Source organism: Embiotoca jacksoni, unplaced genomic scaffold, assembly GCF_022577435.1.
Source record: "Embiotoca jacksoni isolate LCO1_2020_lvr unplaced genomic scaffold, fEmbJac1.0.p SCAF_10, whole genome shotgun sequence".
In the NCBI taxonomy this organism is placed as follows: Eukaryota; Metazoa; Chordata; class Actinopteri; family Embiotocidae; genus Embiotoca; species Embiotoca jacksoni.
This window is the reverse complement of record NW_027185230.1, coordinates 16863778-16877500: the sequence shown is the minus strand read 5'-3', so window position 1 is coordinate 16877500 and position 13723 is coordinate 16863778. Positions and strand designations below refer to the sequence as shown.

Here is a 13723-nt window from a genome sequence, read left to right as displayed (position 1 = left end):
AGATGGAGACACAGGGAGGTGGGGGAGATGGAGAGGAAATGGAGGGAGAGGAAATGAGCAGAAGTGTATTGTAAGGGCTTGGAGCTGTACACCATGTTCATATTTTAGGCCTTTGTCACAGCACAACATCACTGAGTGATTAATGTTAGCATGGGGTTGTGCTCGTTTTGATCCTGCACATCCTTCTGCAGTGATCATAACATTACACAGTATATTGCTGACATGGTGTATAAATAGCCTGCAGGCCTCTGTTTAGGCCAGTGTGCCTGCTTCTCTGTTGTTAACAATGGAACGTGTTGTAAACTTTGATGGTAACCTGCCCGTTTTTAATAATAGCACTGCATTTATTCACATGCTTTACACACAACAGCACAAAAGCAATGCAAAAGAGGATGGCTATACTTTTGACATAACACATACTGTAATTTCTCCTACATATGCAGTTTTAACATGTGTCTAGTTCACATCTACAAACATGAGCCCTGGTTGGCTTTTTCTTGGAGCCCACAGCAGATGTACAGACACAGAAGTAACACATCAGAAACAAGCCAATCACAAAGTACAAAGATGACATCACATTGCAGTATGTCTGATACAAAAAAATTGGCAAACAAAATCAAATATTTGTTAACCTACCTGGGAGACTGCAGAGAGAGGCTTTCAGCAGAATAAGACTGGCTCTCTTTGGCCTGCTACCAGTCCTTGATACATCTGGCCGATCTACCAAAGGCAGCCATGAATGCTGCAGCGTAAACTAATTATCCTTCATTATGGAAAGGACCAGGCCAGATTTATTCATCAGACAACACAAATGCGTTTTATACACTGCAGGGGCAGCTGGAGTTGAGCATGTATGTGATAAAAGGCCCTCATGGTGCCTCCTGCCTCTCTATACTGTGACAGATTCAGTGCAGGAGAGGAGGCTAAGGTTGCTCCCCACCCCGAACAGAGACAAAGTCACATGACGTCACGTTGCCTCCATTCATGTTGGGTAGAAGACGAGCTGCCATCTCCTTTTTCCTCATTCCAGTATTTCCTGCCCGTGATTATATCACTCGAAGGCTTTAACGTCAATACTTTGAAGGAAGCCTGAAAAACGTCATCCGGATAGTCCTGCGTTGTCTCATATTTTTCATTTATATAACTATGAAATATCTTGATGTAAAGGATTAGTATCGGGAGCATTTTGCAGCTATAAAAAGTTGTGCATGCTCCTATGATGTCATGTGTAATGAAAAATAAAAACAGGCCTGTTTTTTTCCTTCATATTCTTTTTGTTCTGATCTCAATTGAAAACATTTATTCTTACTGGCATTTCCAAATTAGAACCAGTTTTAGATTATTTTTTTAAAAATTATTAATCACTGCTTATGAGTACCTTCATTTGTTGTTTTGGTTTAATACTGTTTGTAATGTCTTTTGATTTTAAAGCTTGATTTATTTTTGATGGCCTAACTTGATTTCATCACTTGCAGGTCAACATACATGTTAAAATGTGCTTTATAAAGAAATGTACTGACATGACTTTTGTCCCTGTTGTCCTTAGGTTCCTTTTAAACCGGTGGTTCCTAAACTTCCTGGAATGAGAAGTGAGGCATCGTAACTCCTCAGCACAGGTAAGCAGTAAATATATGCAGTATGTTCGAAGAAAAAGGTCACAGGGATTTATGAAAGATATTGTATATTACATGGTATTATTAAAACGTGTAACAATATGAAAGCATTATGTTTCTTTAAATCCTTTCGCTGCCTTCGAGGTCTCTGATTGGAAAGCTGCCAGGTGATTTATTGAAAACTGACGAGCAGCGCAGACCTCATAAGTGAGAGTTTCCTCCCTGTTAAAAGGCCCTTCACTTAAATGTCCCTTTTTTTTCCCCCTACTTTTCATAAAGCCAGTATTATAAGTCATAACATCACCATCAGACCACTTAACATATCATATGCCATTTTAAAAGTATGAGTAGGAAATAAAAGGGTATTATTTTCACAGCTTGAAAATAGAAAGTGATCTTGAAAGTGGTATTCTTTTTTCTTTTTTTCTTTTTCCTCGGTCTCTTGCTTTGTACGAAATATATCAAATTTGCCTGAAATAATTACATCATGCACTAACATTAATTGATGTTACATAAAGATAATAATAAAACAAAGAAATTGTAACGATATCCTTTAAATATTAGTCAAATAAGTAGGTTCATGCACTCCAGTCCTCTCATGGCGTTTTACATCATGAATGATATAGTTGTACACATGATACAACTGAAGTTAGTGATGCTGCTTTCATCACAACAGATGACTCATCATTTAGGGAGTGAATCCTCCTGAAATTCACCCCACAGTGCCATCTGCTGTTTCTACTTCCAACAAAAAGTAAAACTGTTTTATAGTCATTAAAACTTATAATTACTAGTTTACACATTTAAACTCTGAATCACGGAACCAAGTGCACTTTCAGAACAATTTGATCTGATTTGATTGTTCAGCCTCAACAAAGTGGTTTTTTTTTATGTAGGTGATCAGCTGGCAATCAAACATGAGTGCCTGTTTGTGAACTCCTGATTTAATTCAAGCCTCTCAGTATGTGGTAATCCCAAATTCAATGTGTAATATCTTTATCTCATTTATAATGTTACAGCAGAGCAATTACACTTTCAGTCGTATTAGCTAAAATCAATCTCTCGGTAAAACTGAATAAAATATACAATAAATATCCTCATTTAATAGCAGTTTCATTAATTGTTTTAGGAAATAGCCTCTCATAGAAAACCTGCATTTCAGTGGTACATTTTCATATCCCTGGTATTGACTTGTTTTTTTATTGGTACATGATCTTCCTCTCTTCCATAAAAAAATAAAATAAACCTACAAATATTTCAGATGGCACAGTGCTGTGTGTCCTACCTGTTCCTGCCCTTTGAACATAGGTGACTCATCCTGTTTTGTTAAGGTCATCCTTGGATGAGTATGTGAGAGGTTAGGAGCCAAATATTCTCTCTAATATGTTGCTGTGTTGTGGCTGAACAATACCCCGAGGAAATCCTCAACCTTTTCAACACAAAATATTACTTGCCTGCATATCTGTCTTCATCTATTCTGCTCCTCCACACATCTGTATGTCAATACTGTCGTAGAAGGGATCAGTTATCAGTTGCTTCACTGTGTTTCGGGACTACGTAACTCCTGCTGAACCTTCCAGAGGCATAAATACTCTTTAACAAAACTACAGATAAAAGATGTGTAGTGGACTGCTTGTAACAACAGCAGGTGTTTGTCTGCAGCAAAAAAATCTTCATCATCCTCATTCATGGCATCTCGTTTGACCCTTTGTATGTATTTTTGGTGTAATTTCCTCTGCTCTGAGGAACGGGTCGTGTTTACAATAGATATCAAAGTTCACAATAAAAACACAAAGAACTTCACAAAGTCTTCCTGTGCTGTGGCATGTTGGAGTCTCAGAATAATGTGCATCATTGAAGGGCTGCTTTATTCTTTCCTACTGGCTTCTAACCTGCAGATTTTCTCAGTGTCTGCATAACACGTGGTTAAATCTAACCTGTAACCGGGGTGTGGAAAGCCACCAGACTTTGCTAAAGATGCAACAGCTCCTGGTAGGTTACAGATTCCCACCGTTGAAGATCTGAGTCAGCATATTGGGATTTGTTCCCACAAATTAGAAATTGCTCGATGTCTCTGTTGTCCAACTAAACCCGTGAAGTAACTTGAGCAATCAGTAATTTCAGGAGTCCATGTGATTTTAACAAGTGACCCATTGGTGGTATCTTCATGCACTTTTAAACAAGGAAAAAAATATTTTAACTAATTTGAACACCTTTTCTACAACTGGTGTAACAACCCTCAGTTAAGAACTACTGCCATGATATATACAAATACAATCTTCTCAAACGGTCCAGTCTACACAATGAGCATTTAGACTTTCGATACTTAATTTGGTGATAATAATTCTGTCCTTTTGATTATGTGAGATTTCAAATGGGCTGAAAGGACTTTCAATTGTATCAGAGTTGTAATGTACTATGGTATTGCCAGCAGTGGGTCTAACTTAAAGGTGTACTCTGGTAATGAAGCTGCAAGACGCACGAGAGACAGTGACAAACACTGGGTCCTATATCACCCACAATGCAACAAAAAGCAGGAGCATCACTGACTGGTAAGAACTACATGCTTTTTTTTGTGTGTGTTAACCCTACCAAGTCCTCTTTAAGCTAACTCTTGATACACTTGACATAACTCTACCAGGACACTGAAATACCATGTAAACTGGAGCTAGTGGCACCAAATGTAACATTTAACTTAACCGGTTTCTTATATAAGTGTAACAAAACTTATAATTAATGCAGAACTAAATTAAAGCATGTTGCAACACACAAAATGTAGTTCCATACCTAAAATAACTGAATATTTGTACCTATTTATCAATTTGCCTTTTCCAAGAATTAAAATGCAACTTAAAATGTGCTCACTGAATGGTTTGATGAGTAACGCTGTTCATCGTATGCTCTGGCCTTCAGTTTCCAGCCCAGTTGAAGACCGATGGGAGATTCTGGACTGAGGTCTCAGACCGAGCTCTCTACCAGCAACAAAACTTATTTTTTTTGGAAGAGTTGCTGTTCCATTTCTCCAGTCAGAGCTCCACAGATGTGTAAAATCACTACTCAACACCTGACTGAGACCGTTTTTGTTGTCTTTTACATCTTTTAATTTGTCTGTAAAAATGATTCCCAACACAGTATAGTAACTCTCTGGTATGAACCTAGTGAACTGATGAATGCCTATTTATTGTTTATAAAAACCTGTGCAATATCTTTGTCACTTTTCTCTGTGTTTGGAATAAAAAAAAGAAAACATCTCGAGTTTTGATGCATGATTTTTTTTTTTTTTTTTTTTTTTTTTTTTTTTTTTGAGTACTCAATTTCTGCAATTTTAATCTCAGTATTTCTTCTCCTGTGGCTTTCAGAGACGGAAGCAATTATTCAGAAGTACCGTCCATTATGGTGAAATGACGCCTCCTGCGATCACCCCCCGGGTTTACAATAGCGATCAATAATTAGAGTCGACATGATAATTTGCCATCAGCACTTTTTCATGTTTGCACTTTTGAAGACGGCCGCTGACGTACAGCTGTGTCAGGAGGGGCATTTAACTTTGATCATTAGTCACTTCTATCAAAGGCATCGGGAGAGTTAACTTCAGCCACCGGACGCCCGTTTCTCCTCCGCGCAGTCGGCCAAATAAAAACCGACTATGGTGGAGATTCTCTGAAGTTCGATCCCGCTGATTTACTGCAATTGAAGGATTAATATTCGCTGTTTAGATCGGACTTTTTTTTCTGATAACATGGGCGGAGTGTGTGAGCGTCTTTTATGGACTTGCAGACCGGTGTGGCCACTTATTATTATTCTGGCTACGGTGCCTTGTATGTTGCACAGCTCCGGGAGTCCTGCAGCAGTTGTTGGGAAGATGTATCCACGCGGCAACCACTGGGCAGTAGGTAAGGGAAACTCACCATTTCAATTTACAAGCTGTTTTAACTAAATTAATATTTGCATAATGTATTAAGTGATCATATTCAGAGTAACTCGCGTTATTTTATAGGAAGTGAAATCATTTGAAGACTTCTTGAAATGCTCCATAGAACTGTTGCTCTTTCAAACAAATATTGACTTACTTATAAACATAGTAGTATTATTGTATTATAATTATAGTTATCTTAACACAGATACGTTATTGGCCTTTTATTGTGATAAAGAAGTGCTTATTCTCTGCTGTAATTAAGTTACAGTAAATTTAACTGAATTATCTTTCTGCGATAAAAAAAAACAACAAAAAAAACCCTGTTCTGTGGGAGACTGAATGCACTAAATCAGATAGTTGCAAAACATCCAGCCTTGAAAATGTGATGGAAACTAAATTACGCTGTAATTACACATTATGGTCTATTTTGGTGTTGTTTAACTTTTAAAATAGTTCATTCCTTTTTTTTTTCTTTTTTTTATCTCCAACTTTGCAGGTCATTTGATGGGAAAGAAGAGCCTGCATGAGGCAAACCGTGATAGTGACTACCTCTCACCACGATCAAAACCAGCCGGTGTCACAGTGCTGGAACATCTGATGGAGGCTCTGATGCAACCAAAGAACCAGAAACAGATGATTCCACAAACTGCAGACAGCCTGCTTCGGCTCCACAGCAGCTGGAGAGATGAGGACAGAGAAAAATATCTCGGCAAGGTGAGTCTGTGGCGATTTTACCTCTTTACTTATCAGTTTCTATCTTTACAGCAAACTATGTTTACAGTTCTCCATTTAATTAATGCTTTACAGATGAAAGACCTGCTTCTTCTGGCTTTGAGACTGCAAGACAACAACTCCACCGCAGTGCAAGACGAATCCCTTTTCAAAAAGTCATCATTATCTACTTAACGTGTTCTGTAATTACGTATTCACTGTTTTTTTTTCTGCTGTAAGAATATGCCGGACACCCAAAAGAGCTTTATTTTATCAGTAATTTTAAGTTTCTAAATCATGCAGCATCTCGATCACTGACTGACCTGAGCCTGAAATAAATTCAACATGAAAACTGCATTGTGGATGTCGAATCATGCTTTGCAAACCACAAATGTCTTTTTAATTTTTATCCCACCTTCAGTGTTGTTGTAATGCTCATGAAGTTTATGCACAGTAGCACTGCTGTAACCTGTTTCTACCCCTAGATGGCGCACTATCAATTGTAAGGGCACCTGTTGTTTCTGTGTTAGTGGCACATAAATGTTAACATGTTCATGATTACAGATGAACGCAGATCATCAATCCAGTTTGTTTTTCTCATTTAGAAGGAAGAAACACACACACACACACACACACACACCCCTGTGCCCGTCTATCTAGGGTAGTTAGATAAATGCTGAGCGAAACTATTATTAGCCCTCAGTGGTTGCACACAATAGAAAATGCTAATTGAAACAATTTGGTTACACACATCTTTCCCTTAAAGCCAAAACAAAGTTTTCACTCTACTTCTCTTTACTCATTTGTCACGGATGATCGGCCAACAATAGACGTACAAGCCACTTTCACCCCCATTATGACACTAATCCCAGCAGCGAATGGGATAAAGTTTACAGGAGTTAATGAGGAGGAAATAAGTGGGTTGAGAAACTCATTCTCTAAAAACGGAGAGAGGAAGTCGGGAAGTTTAAGCTGCTGCTTCAGAGCACACCCACCATGCTTCTTACTGCAGCTGTAAAACAAACAATACAATGGGGGGAGGAAACGTTATACTTTTTTTATATTAATTTCTTTGATCCAAATTTCAATCATGAAACATGAACAATTCTCGAAAGATCACAGCTGAAATCAACCTTTTTCTTTTCATCTCTTGTTTTAGTTTTAATGTTAAATATTATTGCTCTTCTGAGTAATGCGTCTCTTCAACCTGACAGTTATCTGCCACTAAGGGGTGCTATATTCAATATTTTCTATTTTAATACATGCGGTTTTCATGCACTGTACTTCCTGTCTGCGAAGTTATTAATTAAGCTTTGAATACTTCTACAAATTGTGATATAGATATATAATCTGTAGGTCATTCATGATTTTCTGATTTCCTGTGCCCCTGCAGTCATGGCTGATGTAAACACACAATTTCCATCCGTTTTTTCATTCTGCCAGACATTACTGACAAATGTATAAATCTAAAATGTGACAAAATGTTTTGGAAAACTGGATTAGTCACAAATATGTAAATGCATTTCTACATAAACAGTTTATTAAGAGAAAATTACCACATTCGATACATCTTTTATGGTGAAGACCAAAAACCAGCAGGGATTTAAAGTGAATACTGCTCCATAGATAATAAACAGATACTGATGGGTACCAATGCACTCTGTATTTCTTATATTGGCAACATAACAGTGGATAAGAGTGGGATTAGGCTGACTGAGTGTAAAACTTTACAGTAAAAACAATTTACAGAGAAGATAAAGGAGAATAAAAACACCAGAAAACTATGACTCATTCAGTGGTTTCATATTTTACAGGAATCTCACAGCTTGTGTTGCAGATTTTCAGAAAGTCATGGACATGTGATGTCTCAAATCCTGGATGGGGAACTTCCAAAATGTCCAAAATAATACAATCCCGTCAGCATTTAGGATGAAGTCCGTTTTCCAAAAGTATCAACACGATGTATTCTTAGTCTTAATGTCCTTTTGTAAGCTCCACTCAGCATCACCACGTCTTCCCAATAGACTGAATGTGTTCCTTGGCCTTCATCCTCAGTGAGGCAATACTGGAGTTCCTTGGATCAGCTGAGCACGGGTACGCTGGAGGTGGAGGGCACATAGAGCCGATGTGGGGCAGATGAGGGCTGTGTCCCAGGGCGGGGGAGTTGAGGAAGGACGCCGGCAAGGAAGAGGGCATGGAAGGGGGGGGAGAAGGGGTATAAGGGCCCGGGAGGCCCTGAGAGCTGCTCATGAAGCCCGGCAGTGACTGCAGGGAGGTGGAGGTGGTGATCGGGGTGGAGAGCCAGGGGTCCAGTTGCAGACCGGCGCCCAGGGAGCTTGTGGGGGAGCGGCTGAAGGAGAGCAGAGAGGAGGTGGAGCTGTCCTGGAACTTGATGGAGCTCACCTCCAGCTTCTCCTGTCGACGCCACTTGGCTCGACGGTTTTGAAACCAAACCTGAAAAGAAAAAGGAGAATTTTTTTTAATTTGTGATTTTATTCCGTTCATTACAACTATGTTACTGAAAAAGCAATTGTATGTAGCAGCAAGGTCAGCAGATACACACAAAATAGATAAGAGAAGAAAGAAAAAAAATGCTCACAAATAGGCAATAAGCGTTAAAAACTATCCCCTTTGATGTAAATGTAAAATATAATATAGTATGAAAGAATTTTTATATTTAAAGAGAGCATACAGAATATAACCTGTAGTGCCAATGAAGATTTCAGATACTTATTTAAGCACTTTACACTAAGTTACCATAAAATTAAAAACCTGAGAAAATGGGTTGAACTTCCAACTTTACAATTTTTTTTTTTTTTAAGTTTAGTCTGTGATTAATGTCACGTCTAAAGCAATTACATGTTTTGTAAGCAGATTTTATTTAAATTTTCCTGTTAGCATTAAAAAAAAAAGAATATATTTTTTGTTCTACAGCAACAATTCCTCGAAAAGTAAAACTTGCACTGTCTTCACTGAAGTAAACAATTTTAGTAACTGTCAGCTTATGTGTAAATAATTGTCTTTTTTTTTTTTTTTACTAAATATCACTAAAAAAAAATCTAATAATTTGAAGCAAATAAATTAATTTATTTTATTATATCTTAAATAAAAATTACAATAAATGGCATTTAAAGCTAATTTTAAATGTAAAAATACACTTTTTTTTAAATATTAATAATAATGGATAATAATAATGTGTGTTTTGGGGTAGATAAGAGGCAACATAAAAAGCCTTATATATACAATATGAATATAATGCCTTATAGCTTATAGGCCGAGTACATTTCTCCTGAACATGATGAAATATAGCCGGTGTTTGTTTGGGGACATACCTGCACTCGGACCTCCGGTAGGTTGACTTTCAGGGCCAACTCCTCTCGGCTGTACACGTCCGGGTAGTGGGACTTCTCGAAAGCCCTCTCCAGTTCGTGGAGCTGGAAGGTGGTGAACGTGGTCCGGTTCCGACGGTGTTTCTTCTTGTGGTTCTCGTCGTCGGACAGTTTGCCGTCCCGGTCCGGTGAGTCCGGACACACGGACGCTTCGCCGGTGCTGCTGCCACAACACACACCTGCGGGGCAGAGACCGTGTAAACGCCCAAAGAAAAAGCCTGACATTTGCCAGTTTTTTGCCAAGTTTAAATTTGCTTCTGAAAATTAAATTCTGACAGTTTAAGATAAGCCAGCTCCACTTTTTTTTTTTTTTTTATTTGTTTATGTATTATTTGATCATTTATTGACAAACTTTTCAGACTTCCTTATATAGGACTATTTATAGGCCCCTTGATGATTTTGTTAGATCATCTGAAAAGTAACAACTTTACAAACGTAAAACTTAAAACTACAGATAGCCTACAACCTGGCATGTTGTAAGTAGACTATATTTTTGCACTTAAATTGGCTGACTTAACCCTGAAATATTTTGGAAAAACTGAATCTACTTACTGTCACAACTTCCTGAATAATGACTTTTCTTCATTTGGGTCACAATTATATTCCCGTTGCGCTCAGCATCTTTGACCAGGACCTTTTCTGTCATGCTGTAGGAGGTAGATTTGTGGAAGATGGTGTCCTCTTTAAATCCCAGTATGGCTTCGATGCTGTGGACCGTGGACGGGTTGTTGCCGGGGCTCTGGACGGAGCGTGCAGAGGGAGACATGCGCTCATCCATCATCATCATCATCACTTGGGAAGTTGATCCAAGAAGCCACATTGGTTGGTGGAGTCCAGAAAAGCTGTCAAAATTACGCGCACTCCGACTTCTTCTCAGATTTATCGCTGCTCTGTGCCTTTTTTTTGTTAAAGTTGTCGCTAAATGTCGAATCAAAGCCGAGAGTTGGTGGGGAAAAAAAAAAGTTACGCACAAGACCCACGCTACTATCTTGCGCAGTTGTTATGGAGCATCTTCGGAGGCGGCTTTTAAAGAAGTGCCTGCTGTAAGACCCCCTGTTCATGTAGGCAACCCCCGCTGCACGTCAGAGAGGGGACGTCCTGTTGGATTTAGGGGTAACTGTGCGCCCAGGCAGCCACCAGTCTTCCGCACCCTCCCTAACTCCTCCCAATCTCAAGTGCATCAGTCAGTGCTGGCTCTAAACCTACTTACATAAATCTTAAAACCATCTTTCCACTCCTCCAGATGTCATGTTCATGTCAGTCTGTGAAAAAAGGGGGAAGATTAGGCCCAAAGATTAAGGTACAACAAAATCATAATTACAAGATTTCTGGTCAGGACAGGGATTGCAAGATGGCAGCTTAATATTTAATCAAAGCGTCAAGATATTGTTGCCAAAATGAATTGACATGTCCTTTAGTTGAAGTATTATTTGTTTTATTGATCTAAAGAAAAGATCATGTGTAGCTACTTCTTGACACTGAATAAAAGTCCCTTAAAAACTGTAATGGGCTCAATTAAATCATGTACTTATAATTCCTAAATCGGATTTTTTTTCTTTAACCATTCTTAGGTGTTGAGTCAAAGAGGGTAAAAAAAAGCCCAAACAATAACAATTTCAGGCCATAGCCACTTAACAGCAAACAAAGATTGACAGCAGTGTGGTAATCCTTCTTAAGGGGATTACATTATTTTACTCAAAAGAGTTAAAACCCCTAAAACTATTTAGCTTTTCCTAATTAAAGAAGGTGACCTTATCCTTTGTTTGGCCGAGAGGTAGGGGGTGAGGGTGTGTGAGGGGGTAACGAGAGAGATGCTAACTGAACACTCTTTTAATTAACACCAAAAAGTTGCAAAACATGTACCTGGAACACTTTATTTATGGAGCAAAAGCAACATAAAGATGGTCTCATGTTTTCTTGTATTTTTGTGTGCTGTGTCAATGTTTTTATGGCACATATGATTATAAATGCAACATGAGATCATGTTTTCTCATGTTAATTTGGACAGTTTATCAAAAGAAACAGAACATTGAAGCGTTAGCGGGAAAGCAGACACAGATTTTGATGTCATTTGTGAGCAACAGTTATTAGTGAACAGGTTGCTGGCTCCGTTTGCGGTCTGCGTGTAAGCAGGGCTTTTGTGAAGCAGGCGCCTGGTTTCTAAGGTCCTCGTATTGTTCTGGTGTTGAAAAAAACACCTCTGAGTTTAAAATGAGTTGGTTTTATTGTTAAAATGTGGTATGAGCTGAACATTCAGTTTTCTTTCTCAGTAGCCCAGAGCTCTGCTGCCCGTTAACCTTGACAGCTGCACACAGACTGAATGAAGCTTCTGTGACCGGATGATACATGAAGAAACCTCTAGTGCCACCGTTACAGAATATCAGTGATAGACTAAGCTGATGAGATTTTATCTGAACCCAAAACTTGTCAATCATGTTAATAAATCCAATAAATATCATGAAAAAAAAAACCTCAACAAAGTTGTTCAATTCTTATGAAGGGTTGAAACTCAAAGAGAATAGTTTCAAATTTGGGGAATTTCTTGCTGAAAACTGATTAGTTATACCCGGGACTGATCTCCAGGTCCCAGGCTAAACTGACGTCAGTCTTCTCATCCAACTTTTGGCCAGAGAGCAAATTGATTTTCTTAAAATAGGTTAACAATTCCTCCACGGGAACTTTACATATATAAACACCTATTATATGCATTGTTGAGAAACAGATTTGAACTGTTTGTCCTCGAACTTTAGCCAATTATTTAGACTGTTTATGCGTTGCTTCCAGCTGTTATTCCAACTGTATGTTCCTGACTTTTAACTAGCTCCTTTGACTTTATTATTAATTTATAACTATTTCAACTGTTTACCCATTATGTTTAGTGGAGTATTTCCACGATGCATTATTCCACATTCCACCATATATTTTCGATCGCTAATACTTTCAACTAACCGTCACTATTATCTTACCATCTCAACAACGTATTACTTACTTTTAGCTGTGTATTTCAAGTATTTATTCATTCACCTACTTTTAGTTATTTCAATTATTTATAAAAACAAATTTAAGCTAACTATTTTGACTTTTTTTTTTTTTCTTCTATTCTAACTCTTGGTTTTTAATCACTTGTCTCGTTATCGCTTTGCTGGCATCTTAAAATTGATGATATGTTGTTGAGTGGATGAGACCGCTGGTACATTTGAAATATGACAGGCTTGGACGTTACCAAGGGAGGGAGAGAGAGAGAGCGAGAGAGAGAGGGAGGGCACAGGCTGACAACCTTGGCTGTGCTGATCCTATTAGATGTAATCTCCAGACTTGACAAATCCACAGCCGTTTAAACTTGGGTTCCTGTGAAACTAAAGGTTGTGCCACCCGTCCCTCCCTCAATTCGTTCTGCCTAATCATTACTAACTGTTTGGATAAAGTCCAATTAAATTAAGACCTATTTCTTTACTCACTGCATTAGCCCTGATTCAGGTAGATAGGATTAATTGTCACTTAATCTTCACATGTTTCATGTGTGGCTGACCATTTTAAGCCAAGAAGGATTTGAAATGAAAAATCCAAACATAAAGTCCCATGCAGCAACATTTATAAGCAGAAAAGGGTGTCTTTTTTCCAAAACAGGAATGAACATTAATTAGTAATAATAAGCTTATACATAGAGCTCACTAAAGACATTTGTATGTGTGTAAATGCTGCATATGACACACAAAGCGATTCTGCCTTTAAGATGTTTTATAGCTTCACAATGCAAATTGACATGTTGCTTGTATTCAATATGCATCTTTAATTGAACAATACATTTGTTTTCTCAGTGTGAAGTACCTCCATATATGTCATCACTGTTTATGTACATAGTCTTTATTTTATTCAGTATTTTGAAGTTAGGACTTGTGCAAATCTGCAAATGTCTCTGCAAATGGTTCAGACTGACTATTTTTCTTTATTGCAGTTAAAATGTAATTGTGAAAAGATGACCTGCTTTGAAGTAAAACCAAATGAAAAAAAAAAAATCTATAATTTCATAATTAGCTCAAATACCACATACAAAAACAGAATCTGGAGCAACCATGAAACCAAAAGGATAGTTG

The 13723-nt window shown here is 38.1% G+C and overlaps 2 protein-coding genes across 4 annotated transcripts in view; one reads left to right on the top strand and one right to left on the bottom strand.

The window, feature by feature from the left end:
• Nucleotides 1-7782, top strand: part of grp (gastrin-releasing peptide) — a 37076-nt gene extending 29294 nt beyond the window's left edge. For 2 of the 3 annotated variants that reach the window (XM_069170508.1, XM_069170498.1), the window contains 4 exons: nt 1547-1616; nt 5445-5506; nt 6026-6243; nt 6337-7782. In XM_069170508.1, the coding sequence (XP_069026609.1) occupies nt 5476-5506; nt 6026-6243; nt 6337-6435 (348 nt within the window). In that variant the 5' untranslated portion in view covers nt 1547-1616; nt 5445-5475 and the 3' untranslated portion in view covers nt 6436-7782. Of the gene's footprint in view, nt 1-1546; nt 1617-5053; nt 5507-6025; nt 6244-6336 lie in introns of those variants that run through there. The other variant, XM_069170490.1, reaches the window with a different exon arrangement.
• On the bottom strand, nt 7773-10574 carry rx3 (retinal homeobox gene 3). Its single transcript, XM_069170482.1, has 3 exons — nt 10182-10574; nt 9573-9808; nt 7773-8694 (listed from the first exon to the last, which is right to left on the bottom strand). Exons 1-3 carry the CDS (start codon nt 10447-10449, stop codon nt 8245-8247), a joined length of 954 nt encoding a protein of 317 aa, XP_069026583.1. The 5' UTR covers nt 10450-10574; the 3' UTR covers nt 7773-8244.
• Between the last annotated feature and the right edge of the window lie 3149 nt (nt 10575-13723).

Bases quoted from the DNA above. Each gene is read 5' to 3' on its own strand.
- rx3 (XM_069170482.1), bottom strand. From the start codon at position 10,449: ATGTGGCTTCTTGGATCAACTTCCCAAGTGATGATGATGATGATGGAT. The intron at 9,809-10,181 runs GTAAGTAGATTC...TCTGCCCCGCAG, and splicing joins TTATTCAGGAAGTTGTGACA to GTGTGTGTTGTGGCAGCAGC. The intron at 8,695-9,572 runs GTATGTCCCCAA...TTTTCTTTTCAG, and splicing joins TACCGGAGGTCCGAGTGCAG to GTTTGGTTTCAAAACCGTCG.